Source organism: Primulina tabacum, chromosome 1 (assembly GCF_025594145.1).
Source record: "Primulina tabacum isolate GXHZ01 chromosome 1, ASM2559414v2, whole genome shotgun sequence".
In the NCBI taxonomy this organism is placed as follows: Eukaryota; Viridiplantae; Streptophyta; class Magnoliopsida; order Lamiales; family Gesneriaceae; genus Primulina; species Primulina tabacum.
This window is the reverse complement of record NC_134550.1, coordinates 59,374,499-59,393,389: the sequence shown is the minus strand read 5'-3', so window position 1 is coordinate 59,393,389 and position 18,891 is coordinate 59,374,499. Positions and strand designations below refer to the sequence as shown.

Sequence of the window (18,891 nt, the reverse complement as noted above, 5' to 3'; positions counted from 1 at the left end):
TTGTAATTTTGCCAAATCTAAATTCTAAACCCCTACATTTAAATAAATAATTAATAATAATTAATAAGTTATTTTCATTTATTGATTTATAATAATATAGTTATTATTATCTTGACTTTGCCCTCACCAGAGTTACCCCGCCTCGGCTTTTCTTTGATTTTTTCCCGCAGTCTATCACAAAAGTTCTCTGGTCTCTCTCTCTCTCTCTCTCTCTCTCTCTCTCAGTCTCTATAGCTTCAACAATGGCTCACAGGACTGAGTTCGATTCTCTCCCTAATCAGATCTCTAAAGGTCCTTTCACCCTCGCATTCAACCGATTAGTCTATTTTTCTGATTTTATTTTCTACCTATATATCGTCTCTTTCAGTTTTTGTTTTGTTTTTGTTTTTAAAAGTTGTTTTTTATATTAATTTTTTGTTCTTTAGAGATTTTCTTGTACGTTGACGCGTAACCCTACATTAAAGCCACTGGTATGCTTCCTTCTGTGGCGTTATTATGGGTTTAGGGTTTTAATTTTTTATTGATGAATTTATATGATTTCTGTTTATTTTGTGATTAGTTTCTTATATGAGAAATAAAGGTGTAGTTTTTCTTGGTATATTTTTACTTTTTCGTTTTTAGTGTTTTATTGTGGTGTTGATCTTTCACTGTTAACCTGCTGCTAAATTTTGTTTTACTTTTTCAGCCATTAAGCTGAATTATGGGTGCCACGTCATCTGTTTGTTTGCATTACAAAGAAAGCAGGAAATGTCCTGCAAATAAAAAAAAACGAAATAGTTTGTTAGGGCCTATCATTTCATATGGTTGGTGGTGCAATGGGCTCATTGATATAAGTTAGCTTCGCTGTTTCACCAAAATTTTTAAAAGACAATGTGATTGCAAATGTATTTTGCAATATGTTTATCATTTTGTTTGTATGCAGGATCAAATGCTTCTGCAATGTAGTTAATTTTTGCGTTCCATGATAAGGTTTTTGAGTTTCAACTTTCAAGGATGTCGTTTATTATCTTTTTCTTAAGTGATAAGTGAATGCAGCGGTACCTTTTGTCGTTGATAGCAGTATGGAGTCCGAGTCGTGGGCGTTTGTTTTAGCACAACAACACATACCTTACTACTTAGACCAAGGTGGTTTAGCTGCATGACGGGTGGCTCCCCTGTGTGTAAGCTTGAGCATCGTGGATAGTTTGTACAATAGTGGACCATTTAGGATAAATAACATCAACCACATAAGATCTTGTATCATATCCTTTTCCTCCAATTGCATAATAAGCTTGAGGAGCCATACCTTGTGCTCCAAGCCATCCAAGTTTTAAGGGGTGCTTCCGATCCACGAGGTAGAGGTTCTTTTGCAAGTGGAGCTCAGTGAGCAGTGGTGGATTTAAGGGGTGGAGCCCAGGCCTGCTTTGGCCCAAATAGACGTTTATTATCAAAAAAAATTATTTAGCCATAATTCAAATAAATTTTAGCCTAGACCCCAAACCCAATTCTCATTTCTACTTCTTCATCCTCACCTCTACCAACATAAAAAACAAATTGCATTTTTACACATTACTTTTACTGTGTACAAGAGATACAAAAGAGGGTTTTTTGAGGAGTTGGAGGTGCGCATATTATGAAGGTAATAAAATATGAGATTAAGAATTTAAAACAGAACTATAAATTGATTTCTTATAGGGTTGGTCGTCCCCCTGGGCGAGAGTATCCTGCAGTTGAGCATCATTATCTTTTTTATGTTTTCAACAAAGCAATAGATTTTCTTTTGATGGAGTTCAATAAAATATTTAATGAGATGTCGTAGAACTCCTTTCTTTTTGCTCAGCGTTGTACCCTAAAATTTGATTTGAATAATTCAACATGGATGACATTTGCAAGCATGCTGATAAGTTTTACTTCCAGGATTTTACAAAACAAGATATTTATTCCTTGGGAATTGAGTTGCAGCATTCTCAGAATGATGTAATTTTTGAACCTCGATTTCAGGTACCCACTCTTTCTGAATTATGCCAGTAGTTTGTGGCCAGTAGAAAGTCGGATAATTATGTTATGCTAACATGACTGGTTTATCTTGGAAGATAGTTTTCTTGCTGATTATATGACCATTTACATTGAGCGAGAATTTGCAATGAATATAGATGTTTTATATTACGACGAATATTATGCTATAAAACATCGTCCGGCACCGCTTAAATAGGTGAAATTGAACTATTACTTTTGATATATTCTATGAATTTATTCGTACATTGACTTTTCAAAAATTTTAGGCTTTTAGCTACCCCTGTAATCTTTTCCTAGCTCCGCCCTTGCTAGTGAGTTGTCATTTGTTGATGTCTTCATCGGAGTCGGAGTCTCCCAGATATTTATATATTATGTCGGTTTTATCCATTTATCGGGGAGATGACACGTGTAGTTATATTGTATTTTGAAGTTTATTTGCTATTGTTTGGACTTTGTTTTAGTGTATTTGAGCGGGGTGCTTTGCATGTGACTTTATCTGTTTGGTCTTGGCCAGTGCAACTGTTGGTTTGTATTTGTGTTGTTGGATTTAAACTCGAGTATTTTTATTATTAAAACTGATGTCTGTTTTTCCCAGCATGTTCAACTTACGAGGAGGCGATGTCGAAATTTTTCTAGGCCCAAAGTTTATTTTAAATCGTTTTTCAGCTGCTTTTGTTAATAAATCTTTGATTGCATGATAATTAAATGTGATTAGAGTAACCAGTCCTCACATCGAATGTGATTTGAGCTCCAATGCTAACCTTGAAAATTTATTAAATATATTTCCTAATTAAGCAAACTGCACCTAGCTCGGGATAACTTATTGAAATGGCAAATAGCAAGTACGAGTATGTGAAGTTATATGAGGTGGAGGATGAAGTCATGCCGCCTAATATCATTGTAGTTCGTGTTGACGGCATAAATTTCACCAGGTATGTCATCAGTATCCAGTAAAATTTATACACAAATATTTAGAGATTGTGCTGCTCCTGATATTCAAGTAGATTTTCTGAAGCTCACGAGTTTGTGAAGCCAAGTTGTGAGAAAGCATTGGAGTTGATGAATGAGTGTGCTGGAGTTGTTTTAGAGCACTTCCCAGATATAATATTCTCCTATGGTTACAGTGATGAATTCAGGTTAAGTATCGAGTTGTTCTGGAAACTTAATTGTTCAGTGTTGGATTTTAATATTGTTGGGTGATCCATTGATCTTTGGTTTCAGTTTTGTATTCAAGAAGGAAACTAAGTTTTATCAACGACGGGCCAGGTTGATGCCTATTTCTGTTGTATCCGTGTGTCAAATCAATTTGTCTGTTAAAAAGATTTTGTTGTCAACTTTGTGGTAGGTGTTGAAGCTTAATTTGAAAGCATGTTTAATTCCAATTATTTTGGTTATTATATAATATATAATGTTGCTGAATTTACTAAATGTTCCATTTAGAGTTGTTGGCATCTCATGGGTTTTGGATTAACTAGTGTATGTTCACGAGTCTTACGTGGTATTTATTACCGATTCTTTATATTTTTCAAATGATGTTTTTTTTTGTAATTTTATATGATATTGATGTGAGATGTGGTTTTATGCATTTATACGGTATGTTCAAGACATGCACGAGATTATGGCATTCATGCCTTTGTTTTTGAGCCTTATTGTCTGTTTGATGGAATTTGCATTTGTGAGGATCTACTTGAATTATTTCACAATGTGATTATGTATGGAGGGGTACACTGGCCGGGTCTTTGTATTCCCTCGATGATGTCTAGCTAGTCTTACATTATCTATGGTGCACTGGCTGGGTAGTATGAGCCTTTGTGTGCGTCATATTTCGACCTGATTAGCATTCACATGTGTTTGTATGTGATTCATGATCATCATGTCATGATATGTATGAATAGATTGTAATTATATCTGTGTATGTCATGATAAGTATGTGGCTACATGTTCACTCCGTTCGAGGCATCTAGTAGGAAACACATTGAGTTCTTTTTAGGACTCGCTTCCCCAATCTTCCCAGGTCATGATGCTGGGTGCAAATATGTAGAGGTTACTGAATATCGGTTGAGTTTGAGTTAATTTTTATTCACCTACAAAATATCTCAACTTCTTTAAAGCGCACAATTTTGCGCCTCTCGGAGCCTCGCGCCTAGGCAGAGGCGCACGCTTTAAGCACGCTTGTTTCAAGTGCTTCGAGGCGCAATGGGTGCGCCTGGCTGGGCCTGTCGCCTAGGTGCAGCCAGGTGCACGCTTTTAATAACTATGTTAGGGCCTTGGTTGAAATATGGATATTGGTTATGAGATTTTGATATTTAGATTATTAATATATTTGTTTTATGTCAAGCCAAAGGGCTTGTCTTTGTGCAACTTATGTCTTTATGATTTATTTAGTTTTGTTTGCGAACCAGTTGATTAATAATTATGTATTTTTAAAATGTCTAAAATGATTATGATGATGTATGGGATGTTAGGGAAAAAATAACATCGGTAGGATAGACTCATTGTAGAAACAAACAGATTTTCAAATTACAACTTGGTTAATAAATCGCTTCCACACGTGTTTTCCCTAGTGTGAGACCAAATGGCCCTACATAATTTTTTTGCATTATTGTCACCAAGGGTGCCAAAAGGAAGTTTATCCCACATGGTTACTTTCTTTGTAGATGCTATTTTAATGTCAATTGTTCCTTGGTACTTCCATGATTCATTGTTGGAATGATATAATTTTTACATCATTATGCAACTTCAAGAACATTGGTCTCCTTTTCTCTCATTCGCCCCATCGTTCTCGCCCTTTACCCAATCACCAACCATCGTTCTTTCAACACCGAAGGTCGAACCTGAAAATCCGGCCGTCTCCGACTGCCGATCGTCGGAAATAGTCTTTCAACTTCAACAGAATCGTCTTCTCGTTATAGTCATCTGCTGATATTTTGTCCAGGTAGTTTTCGAAAGATGTCTCATAGAAATCGTAAGTACTGTTCTTCCGCAACTTGGGGTGCTGGGTCAGCAAATCGTGATCTAGTTATTAAGGTAGAACACAAAATCTTCTCGATGAGACGAGGGAACAGAGGAGACTCGATTTGGTGGTCCGAACGTACCAGGAACTCGTGTTACATGATGGATTTTGATTCAAAGGAAGCCCATTGGATTCAACTTAGATTCTTAGACGCAGTTAACTCTTCTCAGTTAGAGTCGTCGTTCTTTAGACTTAGAGGTCGGAATGCGGTGTTCACGGTTCAGATTTTCTCTAACAAGCGAGGTAGGTTTCTGGAACTTTCTAAATTTAGTCACCAAGGAAAGAAGCAAACTACCATTGTGCCCAGTGGTATCAAGTCTGTGGGTTGGAGTAATTTAGCTAAGGCGTTGGGAATGATGAGGTCAGGGTATAACCAGAGCGGCAATTCTATTAATGACCGTGGGCCCATTACTAGGAAGCTCATTAAGGATAAGTACAGAGACAAAATGGCACATCGGGAGAACATACGCGAGAGGAAAATCTCAAATGTTGTTGGAGGCAACCTAAACTCGAGTAGGAAGTGGGAAGAGGCTCTTATAATCTCCAAAAGCAAGATCACCACTCCTTGGTTAGACATTCAAGAGGTTCTTGGGAAATCATCGAATAAGTCAGTAATTCTATTCCCGTTTGATGCAAACAGAGCAGTTTGGTGGCCTTCTAACGCAGATGAATTCTCCTTTTATCTGAGTCTTAAGAGAGGCTTTTTCGATAAGGGGATTATGCTGGATTTCGAGGGATGAAAACAAGATATCAACTCGGCTGTTATTAGAGAGAAATGTTGCAACAGTTGGATTTCCATCTACGGGCTACCATGGAACCTCTGGGGTGTGGATACTTTTAAAATTATAGGGAATTTCTGTGGAGGGTTGATGGATATCAGTGGGGAAACTCTTTCACTTAGTGAGCTTGAGGCAGCTAGAATTAAGGTAAAAGGCACCGAGAGAGGATTCATTAATAGCAGGATGCATATTCCAATCCAAGGAGAGCTACGAGAAATTAGTATACGGGTAGAAACTTTCGACCCTATTGCTTATCATCAATATGATAAGTGTACGTATGCTCAAGTGGTGGTGAATGGCAAGAGAACATTGGCGGGCTGGGGTAACAACAACATTCTCAGGTTGCAATCTCTTGAGGTGGGAAGCAGAGGAGGAAAAAGTCTAGAAAATCAAGAAAAGTCATGTGCTAATGATCAGACAGTGGACATTGTTTCCGAGAAGACGAACCCTGATTCGATCATCAACTCAAAGAACAAGGCAGATAGGTCAGCTACTTTGAGTAGGGAGCTACTTAATCTTTCACCCAATAACAAGGAAGAAAGGACGGCTCCTTTGATCAGGGAGTCACATCTTCTATCACCCAAGACCAAGGGTCCAGATCGTGCCTCCACTGCAGATAATAAGGTGATCAAAATCCTTTCAAGAGTTGTTCCTAAAGAATTAACTGATTTTCAGCAATCCCAGATCAACACATTGACTGAGACGCCAAGGAAGGGTCTGGACAACGAGGAGGGCGTTGTAAACTCTAAAATTTCAGTGCCGAAGTTTGGGAAAACTTATTACCGCAGATATAAGAGAGAAGAGGATGTGATTAATTACAAATCACGTGGTCAGGAGATTGATAACCAAGTTTTCAATAGCCCGAGGAAAAATTTTTGTGACTTGCTGGGCACAGAAGGAATTGATGATGAAGGCTCACTGGATAATCAGTTGGAAGAAGAGTTGTTATATTCGGATACGGATTCTCATATTTCTTTAAGATCAGAGAGTTCTGATAAATTGGAAGAAGATTTTGAGGACTTGGCAGAAATGTTTTCTCCATCGAAAAAACTAATTGATTCCAATAAGTTACAAGAAACGGTAATTACCAGATCTAACGTGGGACAGGTATTCTCTGGAATTCAATCATCTTTTTCCAATCACTCTTTTAAGATTCAGTGTCTTCTTCCTGCGTCATTTTCTTCTTTGGGGCTGTCTAGAAGTTTTTTAAGAGGGGGGGTCTTACGATCGATGAAAAGCCGAGTAACGAAAAAGTAATCCTTGTCATGGAATCGACGGGTTATAAGGGTAAGTTCGGGGGTGGTAATGAGGGGACACATTCAAGTGCAATTCGTGAGGTAAGGACTAAAAAGGGGAACTTGAGTAGAGAACTACAGAGGCTATATTGTGGTATCAACTATGAGCGAGGTTCTACTTCCAAGGGATTCAAAGTATCGTTATGAAAATACTATCATGGAACATACGAGGTGGAGGGGCAGCAAGTAGGAGAGAATTAATAAAGAGTGTAATACGAACAGAGAAACCGGAGGTTGTTGTATTACTGGAAACAAAAAGAGATCGGGTGGACAGGCAATTTATAGCTAGCATTTGGAAATCGAGATTTGTGGATTGGGTATGCTTACCGTCAGTGGGAAGATCGGGGGGCATTCTGGTTTTGTGGGATCCTAGGGCTGTGGTAGTGGGTGGTAATTTGATAGGTGAATTCTCGGTCTCGATCGAAATTTGTGCAAGTGAGGAAATTAAATGGTGGTTCTCCGCGATTTACGGTCCAGTTAATCCGAGGGAAAGAGAAAATTTCTGGGATGAAATAGCGGGTTTGCACTCGATTTGCGGTGATAAGTGGTGTTTAGGAGGAGACTTCAATGTGGTTAGGAATACGAGTGAAAAATTTAATAGCCTTTCCAGAACTACGAGTATGAGATGCTTCGATAGATTGATTGAGGAACTACATCTAATCGATCTACCACTCCTGAATGCCAAGTACACATGGACCAACTTTAGGACACAACCGATTTGTTGTCGTCTTGACAGGTTTCTAATAACCAAGGGATGGAAAGAAATTTTCAAGAATTACAGACAAAAAGTACTGCCGAGAATCACTTCCGATCACAATCCGGTTTCTTTTGACACTAGTACTTTGCGCTGGGGACCGACACCTTTTAGGTTTGAAAATGCGTGGTTGACACATTCCAAGTTCAAAGAGATGGTCAGGGAATGGTGGAATGATGGAATATATCAAGGGTGGGAGGGGTATAAATTCATGTCAAAACTGAAAAGGATCAAAGCGGATGTATCTAAGTGGAACAAAGAGGTTTTTGGAGATGTGGGTTTTAAGATAAAAGAGCTGACCAGGGATATTCATAGGCTGGACGAATTAGAGGCGGCGGGTAGGTGGTCTGAGGCGTTGAAAGATGAAAGAAAAAATTTAAAAGTCGAGTTGGAAATGAACATGTTAAGAAGAACACAAATGCAATGTCAAAAAGGGAAACTCAAGTGGATGAGAGAAGGGGATCAAAACTCTAAATTCTTCCCCTCTTTACTTAGTGACAGAAGGAACAAAGCACTGATTGACATTGTGGAATTGGAAGATGGCTCAAGAGTCATTGAAGACAGAATCATTGAAGATGAAATTCTGAATTTCTATCGCAGATTGTATATGACTGGAGCAGAGGGACAGCGAGAATTCGAATCTGAGTCCGAAGAATTAAGAGGTCTAGATTGGTGTGCAATAGATATCAGTCAATCACAAGAGTTGGAGGCACCTTTTTCGGAGGATGAGATCAAAAAGATGGTTTTTGAGAGTGATGGATGCAAGGCTCCGGGTCCAGATGGATTCACAATGGCTTTCTATCAACATAATTGGGACACGGTAAAAGATGATTTAATTAGAGTCTTTGCTGATTTTTTCAAAAGCGGAATTGTTAATGGTGTTACAAACGAGACTTATATTTGCCTTATTCCGAAAAAAAAGAAGCGATGAGCGTAAAAGATTTCAGACCGATTAGCTTGATTACGAGCTTATATAAAATCTTATCTAAGGTTTTGACAAATAGATTGAAAAGGGTCATTAATTCCACAATCGCGGAGAACCGAAGTGCGTTCATTACGGGAAGACAAATATTGGACTGCTGCTTGATTGCTAATGAGGTGGTAGAATTTTATCGAAGAACAAAAAAGAGTGGATGGATGTTCAAAGTGGATTTGGAAAAGGCTTACGATTATGTTGACTGGAATTTTTTAGATTGGGTACTGATGAAGAAAGGCTTCGGAATCAGATGGAGGAAGTGGATATTGGGGTGTGTTTCCAGCGTCTCCTACTCGATTTTTATTAACGGAAGGCCAAGGGGTAAAATCAAAGGAGAGAGGGGGCTTAGACAAGGGGATCCACTTTCACCACTTCTTTTCAATTTAGTTGTAGATGTCTTGGGAAGAATGATCAACAAGGGAAAGGTGGATGAAAAAGTTAGAGGTTTCGAAGTAGGAAGACAGAAAGTTCAGATTTCTCACCTGCAATTTGCTGACGACACTTTATTTTTCGCAAAGTCTAAACAGAATCTGCTGGAAATTGTTGACATACTACAAAAATTCTGCATGCTCTCGGGTCTGAAGATCAACATGGATAAAAGTATGGTGGTGGGCTTATTCATGGATGATGTGGAAACAGACACAATGGCTACCACCATCGGTTGTAAGAAAGGTAACTTCCCACTGAAATATCTAGGTGTCCCATTGGGGGGCAATCCTCTGAAGATGGAGTTCTGGGATCCAGTTATTTCGAATATGAAAAGGAGACTAGCAAATTGGAAAAAATCTTTTCTATCTAGGGGCGGGAGACTTACACTGATTAAGGCTGTATTGAGCGCTTTGCCTTCTTACTTTATGTCCATATTCAGAGTTCCGAATAAGGTGGGGAAATTAATGGAAAGATTGATGAGAAACTTCTTGTGGGATGGTCCGGATGGCGAGAAGCATTGTCATGTGGTGAATTGGGATCAGGTGTGCAAACCGCTAGCCAGCGGGGGATTGGGAGTGGGAAATATTCGTCTAAGAAATAAAGCACTCCTCGGTAAGTTGTGGTGGAGAGGCTCAGTGGATAGGGAGACTATGTGGAAGAAAGTTATTACTGGGATTTATGGTACGCAAGATAATGGATGGGATTTGGGTCTAGCTGGAAATTCTACTTTCAAAAGTCCGTGGAAGGGTATTTCTAGATCGTTTCCGGCTTTTCATCGATTGGTTAAGGGAGTTCTTAAAGAGGGGAATTTTATCCGTTTTTGGGAGGATGAGTGGGTGGGGGGGGGGGGGGGTTCCTTTCTTTATTCGTTTTCCTCCTTTGTTTGTGATTTCAAGTCTTACTAACAAACTTATCTCATGTTTTGTTGAGAATGTCAGTAGGGAGGGGGTGAGTGTTCAACAATGGGACATACGATTCAGGAGGAATATGTATGAGGAAGAAGAGGCTCAATTCAGTGAGCTATTAGGGGTTTTAAACGATGTTCGGTTGGAAACGGGGGTAGACGATTATAGAATTTGGGTGGGAGATTCATCGGGGAGGTTTTCAGTTAAATCGTTTTACAACTCTTTTTACTCTTCGAGTAATAATTCACCTTTCCCTTACTACTTGAATATCTGGAAAATACCTGTGCCGCCAAGGATTCAAGTATTCTCGTGGATTGTGGCGTTGGAGAAATTGCAGACTTTTGATGTGTTGCAAAGAAGATGGTCAACTAATGCGTTAAGTCCGCAATGGTGTAGTTTGTGCCGCAGTAATGAAGAGAGTCAAGATCATCTCCTCCTTCATTGTGCTTTCTCTACACAGATTTGGATCAAAGCTTTCAAGGAGCTGGATCTGGTGTGGGCTATACCGGATAAGGCTAAGGATTTGTACACAGTAGAACCGAGCTTGCATAAAGGAAGGAAACATTTGAGATTTTGATTCACCATCGTCCATTGCATTTTTTGGTCCATTTGGATGGAAAGGAATAAAAGAATTTTCGAAGATAAGGAGGAGGTGGTTGAAGAACTATGGGACAAAGTCAAATTTAGAGTGGCATGTTGGGTGAAGATTTGGAAAGAATACGAACATCTGAGTGTCTCTCAAATTTACAGGGACTGGAATTTTGTTCTCGTTTAAGATGTGTTCAACTTGTTTTTAAGTTTCGTAGGAGTTTTATTCTAAATTAGCGGATGTCTTATCCGCCTATTGTACTAAATCCCTTTTCATCATTAATATTATATGTCTCTTATCAAAAAAAAAAATAGTGGCATTAGAAACGATGTTCTGCTTTAAGTGACTATTTCACAAACCTGTGCTTAAATGCAATAAAGATTTGAACACGAAGAAGATCACTTGCTTGATATTTTGGGATACATGATATTCCTGTTTTATTATACTCATGTGCATCCCTTCATACACATTGTTGAAAAATTGAAGATTGTTATCCCCCAATTGGTGAATGTCGGTTTATGTAAGCCATAACTCACTTTAAGCTATAAATTTTTCCCCTGAATTGTCCCATGGCTTTAGGCGTAAACATATGTCTCCACTGTGGACACAATGATCTGTACTTTTTGATTTTTATTATCTTGTATTTTACTAATTATGAAAGAGAAGCGCGATACCAATTACGCTGCTTCCCTATTCAACATCAATTGGATTTATTTTTATGAATGTAAATGTCTTTGCAGCAAAATCCTTTCCCTCATTGCATCGTTCTTTACATCTGTTTATGTCACTAAGTGGAAAGAAGTTTTCCCTGAAAAGGATTTGAGATATTCTCCTTCGTTTCGAGCACGTGTTATTTTATGTGCATCTGTGGAGGTTCTTCAAGCATATCTTGCATGGAGACAAAATGAATGTAAGCCATAAATGGGATTTAATTTTTAGTACGGGGAGGGGTTTTGCATTGATTACTTGAGACTCGTTTTTTGTTTGGCAGGCCATCTAAATAACCAGTATAATACTTGTCTATGGCAGTTGATTAAGTGTGGAAAACCTGAAAAGGAAGCACAAGAAATGCTTGAGGTGATATTTTGTCTACTACCTTGAGAATACTTTGTCTTCAAGTCAACTAAGTATGTCCAGTATTGTCTGCTGCTGATTCTAGTATTAGGAAAATTATGTTGTGATATTATCGTCTTGGCGACTCTAGTTTTGCTCATTTGAAACGATTGTTTCCTCCTTTATTTGATAATAAAATTCTTCATTTACTTGTGAATCGTGTCAATTGTCTAAGAATGCTCGTTTTACTTTTGCTCCAAAACCATATATACACCATCCTCTCCATTCGTTTTGATTCACAGTTATATTTGGGTCCTCACCAGTTACTATGTCTCATGGTAAACATTGGTTCATCACGTTCATTAATGATCACAATAAATCTGATGCGTACAAATTTTTTAAAGAGTTTCATAAGATGATCCAAACTCAATTTCATTCTCAGATCCGAACCCTTCGTACCTATAGTGGTAAAGAATACTTCAATGCACTTCTTGGTGACTATCTTTTAAACAATGGAATATTGCACCAAAGCTCTCGTGTCGACGCTCCACAATAGAATGGTGTCAAAATGAAAAAATCGTCATCTTTTGGAGGTTGCTCGTGCTCACATGTGCACTAGCCATGTTCTTGAGTATCTGTGGGGGGATGCCATATTAACAGCCACCTATCTCATAAACCGTTTACCCAGTCGACCCCTCAACTTTAAGACACCTATATCTACTCTCACTTACCATTTACTTCATATCTCCCACTCTCACCAATGTTCGCTTCGAACCTATGGGTGCACCGCGTTTTGTCCATAGTCATAATCCCAACCATGATATGCTTGACCCTCGGGTGGCTGTCAAAACTGTTTTCGTTGGGTATTTTCTTATTTAGGAGGGTTATTGGTGCTATTGCCCTATAACCAAACGCCTCGTGTGTCTCGAGATGTTATTTTTTTGAACACGCCTCTTATATCTTTCCAACTACACTTGGGGGGGAACTCTAATAAAGCTTGTTAGGATATTCCAACTCTCCTCGGCATTAACTTAGACACTGATGTCACTATTCTTTGCAATCTTTTTTCTGAACCAATATTAAACACATGGGGATAATCAATTCCTCAACCAGAACTACAAGTTTACTCCTGGCAAAAAAATCTCAAGGAATATCGATGTTGTGAATCCTACCCAGTACTCACTATCATGAACCCGAACCGATGGTGGATGCTCAATCAGGTAAGTCCCATTCTCTTGAGTTGCATATAGCAGTAAAAGAAAGGTGTAAGTTCTTGTACTCAACATCACATAGCCAAATTTGTTTCCTATTCACGTCTTTTCCCTTCCTTTCATGCTTTTACCTCTAGTTTGTGAACTGTTAAAATTTCCATGTCTATCCAAGAACCTCTAGCTAATCCTAAGTGGAGAATGACTGTTTTAGAAGGAAAAGGCTCTTAAACATAATAATACATGGAGTTTAATGGAATTGCCAGAAGGAAAGAATACAATAGGGTGCAAATGGGTCTTTACAGTCAAATATAAAGCAGATGGTTCCATTGAAAGGTACAAAACACGATTGGTTGCCAGGGGTTTCACCCAAACCTATGGAATAGACTACACCAAAACTTTACCTCCAGTTGCAAAACTCAATTCTGTTAGAATACCACTCTCTATGGCAGCTAATCTTGATTGGCCTTTCCATCACTTTGATATAAAAATTGTCTTCCTTAATGGGGATCTTGAAGTGGAAGTTTATATGAGCCAACCATTAGGATTTGAAAAAAAATGGACAAACAAGTTGTATGCAGACTCCACAAGTCTCTATATGGATTGAAGCAGTCTCCAAAGGCTTGGTTCGACAGATTTTCTAGGGTTGTAAAAGGCCTTGGATCTACGCAGGGACAAGCAAACCATACATTGTTCATTAAACACTCAAAAAAATAAAATTATCATTCTCATAGTGTATGTTGATGGTATAATAGTCACATGGGATGATATCCAAGAAATGGAGAATATCAAGCAGATAATGGCAAATGAGTTTGAAGTCAAGGATCTAGGTGAGCTGAAATATTTTCTATGGATGGAGATAGCAAGAAGCAAGAAAGGTATCTCGGTTTTTCAAAGGAAATATATATTAGATCTTTTAGAAGAAACCGGTATGTTGGGTTGCAAGCCAAGAAAAACGCTAATCGAGCTTCGAAACAAAGGAAAAATGTTTGAGGGAGCATCAGAGGCAGATATCAACGTCTCGTTGGGAAACTCATCTAAGTAGCCCATACTCATCCAAATATTGCCTTTGCTGTCAGCTTGGTGAGTCAGTATATGCTCTCACCATGTCAAGGTCACCTTAAGGTTGTATATAGAATCTTAAGGTACTTGAAACAAACCCCTAGAAGAGGACTTTTCTTTGCAAAGAAAGATGATCGAAGTGTGCATGCATTCACTGATGCAGATTGGGCAGGTTCCATAACTGATCGAAAGTCAACCTTATGATATTGTACATTTGTTTGTGGAAATCTAGTAACTTGGCGTAGTAAGAAACAATCAGTTGTTGCTGGAAGTATCTAAGAAACATAGTTTAGAACTATGGCTCATGGAGTGTCGAACTAATCTTGATAAAAAAAATATTGAATGAACTTAGAATGCACTATGATGATCTTATACAGCTTTATTGTGACAACCAATCAACCATCAGCATTGCTCACAATCCAGTTCATCTTGATCGAACCAAGCATGTTAAAGTTGATCGACACTTCATTAAAGATAAGTTAGATGCAAATATTATCAGTATTGAATATGTGCCTACTAATCATCAACTGGCCGATCTCCTTACAAAAAGAATGTCAGAAGAAACTCATGAATTTCTTGTTGGCAATCTTGGTTTAATTAACATCTATAGCCAAGCTTGAGGGGGAGTGTAGATTAGGATCAGGTCTTGTGAATAAAATATTCTGATTTCATTTAATATGTTAGTCAAATCTTTTAAGTTTGGTAGGCGAGTCTTTGGGATTCTCAATTCATTGTTTTGTGTATTTAGGTGTACATTATTCACATAAAATAAATACAAGAAATATATGTTTCACACTTTCTACAGTTTTGATTTGGGAGTAAACTTTTGTATAGAGCTCCTGAGCCTACTGTTTCGGTAGATAAATGAAAGTGCTGAACTGGCTAAATCTTTCCACGGCGTTAGCTTGTTGATAATGCTTTCATCAATTCGATATTTTATTTTCTTTTTTCCATTTGGGGGTGGGGGTTGCTTGTTCCAAATAGTGTTTCTTCATGTCAAAAATTTGCTGTATTTCATATTTATGATGGATTGGAAGTGAACTAGAATCTATTTTCTTACAGGTTTGTATTTCCTATTATTTCGTTGAATTCAATGAATCACGGTGCTTTAATTGACATTTCTTGAGGTTTATCTTAATTGTTTTTCATAGGGATCTCATAAGCAAGACAAAAATGAGTTGCTTTACCAATGCTTTAATATCAACTATAAGAAAAGCATTCCACAGATATTTCGCCAAGGAACATGTGTTCTCAAGACAGAGGTATATCCTTATATATGGTTGCAAAGCAGTTGCTTATGGATTTCTGATGGCCTAGTTTAGAATTCGGGTGCAATCAACATAGCTTCTGATCCAAACTTGCTTGTTTGTTGATGTCTGTTGAATTAATCAATTTTATCTTTTTTGTCTATACATGCACAAACATGCTAATTGGTATTCTTTATAAAGTGCTAATTGCAATGCCAAACTCGCCTAAAATATTTGACCTCTTGTTACTTAGGTTGAAGTTTGTGTGAAATACAAAGATGATTGCTATCCCATAAAAAGATCAAGGAGGAGGGTCACAAAAGTTCACATGGAAAACATTGCATCGAGACGGTTCTGGAATGATCAGTTGTATCTTTTGAAGGAGCTAGGTCATTTCTCTAAAGATGTTAATAAAACCAAAACTGAGTATCTCAAGTCTTTTCAGTACGAGAGCAGGTTGTTGTTGTCCACTTGGATTGTTATTCGTATTGATGGTTGCCATTTTCATAGGTATGACTGCTTATGCTTATTTTATAATTCTTTTTTCATCATGGCATCGAGGGTTGTTAATTCTAGAGATGGTATTTGCTTGGTGACGATAAACCAGTATTTTCAATAAAATATTGGTACACAAATCTGGAAGTCCAATCATTCCCGTTAAGTGCTTAAGTTACTCAGAATATTAACGTAAAAGATCAAGGAAGTTTTCTTTATTTTTTCATACTTACCAATCTATATCTTAGGATGAATGATCCTAAATTGGTGTACTTTTAGTTAATAGATCAATAGTGAGAAAATTGTCACCTTTTTATATTTTGAAGCTAAGATAACTGTAATACGTGGGTAGAAGAGTGGTATATGTATTGCGATAACTATAATAGTAGTAGTACTGTAGTTTTTGGCTGAGAAATGGTTGGGTTGGAAAATTATTTAGGCAGAAGCGTGAAACCAAATTTGAAAGTAAGTAGAAAGACAATAAGAGAAATACACGACTCTGCTGATAATTAATTTCTTGATCTAGTTATGGTGTTGTAATTTGTTTGAATGGTTTTAAATTCTAAATTTTCATATGGTGGTGTTGTAGGTTTTCTGAAGTTCATAAATTTGAGAAGCCAAATGATGAAGCAGCTCTCAACCTCATGAATTCATGTGCAGTCAGCGTACTCGAAGAGTTCAATGATATTGTCTTCTCTTATGGGGTTAGTGATGAGTACAGGTATTCGATCAGCTTCCACACCATATTACCGTTCTTATATGTGAATTTTTTTACTTGTGCCTGACGTGCTTGGTAACCCACAGCTTTGTTTTGAAGAAAGAGTCTCAACTATATGGAAGGCGTGCTAGGTATCACTCCCATATGAAAATAATCATCACTGCTAGCAGTTGGCAAGGACCGTTGTGACCTTTTTGGTTCCTTGCCTCAGTCCTGAGGAGTTTGTATAAAGAGGCAACCATATTAACAGTTGACTAAATCACCTTAAAGACTCAATTGTACATTCACCGCAACTTTTATTTCGTGTTATGTTGCAGTGAAATAGTTTCCGCAATAGTATCTTATTTTTCATCGATGTACATCATGAAATGGAAGGATTTCTTCCCTCATAAAGAGATGATGTATGCACCATATTTTGACGGCCGTGCTGTTTGCTACCCCTCCTCTCAAATCCTTCGAGATTATTTAGCATGGAGACAAGTTGATTGTGAGTTTTCTTATTTAATTTTTCTACTCGGTTGGAGGGATATCCGCCGGTGATATCTACACAGCAGCTGCTTCAGTGGCTGTGATATAACTAGAAATAAAAATATCTGAAGATGTTTCAAACTAAAGTTACAAGAATTTGCAGGCCACATCAACAATCAGTACAATACGTGTTTCTGGATGCTTGTGAAGTCTGGAAAGACGAAAAGCGCAGCTCAAACTTATTTGAAGGTGCTTGCTTCTTTTCTGTCTTCTTTCTAGATTAACACGGGGTTGGTCTCCCGTTGAGTTTCAAGGGATAGATACATCATGCCTCCTATGGTATCTTGCAAATCTTTTGCAACAATTCAGTACGACATTCTTTGTAAAATTGACTAAATATTTGTCTTGTTCATATATTTTTGGCCTTTATGTGTTTATAATATAACTAGTGACGATCATTTGAATTATTACAAGTTTTAAGTGTTTGTCTGTTTGAGTTCCAGATTATCATTCTTAATTTGCTAATCTGCAGGGTACTCAAATTCAAGATAAAAATGAACTTCTAGCTCAGTTATCCGGTACTACCGATTATTACAACAAATTACCACCAATGTTCCGCCTGGGTTCATCTGTTTACCGGAATAAGGTACACTTCCTGCTTCTTCAGGGAATGGCTTAAATGTTTAATTTTTAAACTAGAAAAGCATTTGGGACTAACATTTTCGTTAAAGGGAGTTGAAAATTGATCACTTGATCAATAACAATCATGAAGATAAGGTATGAAAATTTGGAACTTTTATTCTTCTTTTTCGCAGGAAGAGAAGAAAATCGTTGGCGATGAAGAAGAAGGGGCTAGTATTGATAAAATACGGGAAAAAGTTGTCATTGATTATTGCAATATAATAGAGCCAAGCTTTTGGGAAGCACATTCTGCCACGATTCAGATCAATGGCTAACTCACCGTACCTATGTTATTAAAGTTGAAATACTCATAAAAACTGATTCTCAATTAATCGGTGAAGCCACCGGTAGAATGTCGGAATTATCCTTTTCAATTTTGTTGTTTTTTGTTTCTGCGAGGGGTTTATGTTGTCAATTTCATAAATTTATTTTCTTTTCTTTTTTAACTATAAAGCCATTTTCTAACTTCTCGACGGTTTCCATTTTAACCCTACATTCTTCTTCGTTTGTGGTATAATGAATTCAATCGTTTTTTCCTAACATTCTTCTAATTTATTTTAAATCGTTTTTCAGCAGCTTTCGTTATAAATCTTTTAAAAAAATATTTTTTTGTAAAGAAAATAATAAAAATTGTATTTTGTTTCACTGTGGATAGAAAAATATTACATAAACGTGAATAAATGATTTACAATATTTTTTTTATTTGTATTTTATTTGTGAATAAATTTATGTAGATATCATAAAAGAGTGTAAGTTTTAAAAACCCAAGTTATTTGATATGAAAATTGGTTTATAAAATTTAAGGTAAATGTATGCATGCGGGAGGTGTTCCTCGTTATTAGCTTAGCTGTTGGAGTGAAACTAACAATTTATTACGTCTGTCATTGGACTTCTGACTTGGAAAATTAGACCGTCAAATCGTGTAAATTTTTTTTAAATAAAATGTAAATTTTAGATATTTTGTTCACTTTTTCAGACATTTATTCGGTTGGACCAGATTTAAGGCGCCAACTAGAGTGTGCCATTTAATTTGTTATTTATGGAAACCGGCTCTTAACACACAATTTCTGGCACAGCTCATTTTAATTTAGGTCTCATGTCCGCAAGTGATTGCACTATTTTGTTGTACCCAACTATCCTCTAGTTATGTTCATTGAAAATTTAGATAATTTGTGCACTATTTTGTTGTACCCGATCTTTTAAGATTATTCATGATTAAAATGC

The 18,891-nt window shown here is 37.3% G+C and overlaps 1 protein-coding gene across 18 annotated transcripts; it reads left to right on the top strand.

Moving 5' to 3' along the window:
* The first annotated feature begins 142 nt into the window (after positions 1–142).
* On the top strand, positions 143–18,132 carry LOC142556097 (tRNA(His) guanylyltransferase 1-like). 18 transcript variants are annotated; one of them, XM_075667465.1, is made up of 15 exons: positions 143–291; positions 1,897–1,980; positions 2,835–2,927; positions 3,000–3,131; positions 3,217–3,261; positions 11,476–11,645; positions 11,727–11,812; positions 15,210–15,320; positions 15,559–15,815; positions 16,390–16,521; positions 16,605–16,649; positions 16,836–17,005; positions 17,150–17,235; positions 17,519–17,632; positions 17,802–18,132. In XM_075667465.1, the coding sequence occupies exons 3-15, from the start codon at positions 2,878–2,880 to the stop codon at positions 17,940–17,942; spliced, it is 1,539 nt and encodes a 512-aa protein (XP_075523580.1). In that variant the 5' UTR covers positions 143–291; positions 1,897–1,980; positions 2,835–2,877; the 3' UTR covers positions 17,943–18,132. The 18 variants fall into 18 exon arrangements, with proteins under 18 accessions (XP_075523580.1, XP_075523539.1, XP_075523530.1 ...); XM_075667424.1 differs by having other exon boundaries at positions 2,805–2,927; XM_075667415.1 differs by having other exon boundaries at positions 2,791–2,927.
* Positions 18,133–18,891: the final 759 nt, after the last annotated feature.

Bases quoted from the DNA above. Each gene is read 5' to 3' on its own strand.
- LOC142556097 (XM_075667424.1), top strand. From the start codon at position 2,824: ATGGCAAATAGCAAGTACGAGTATGTGAAGTTATATGAGGTGGAGGAT. The intron at 11,813-15,209 runs GTGATATTTTGT...TGTTTTTCATAG, and splicing joins AAGCACAAGAAATGCTTGAG to GGATCTCATAAGCAAGACAA. The intron at 17,006-17,149 runs GTGAGTTTTCTT...AAGAATTTGCAG, and splicing joins AGCATGGAGACAAGTTGATT to GCCACATCAACAATCAGTAC.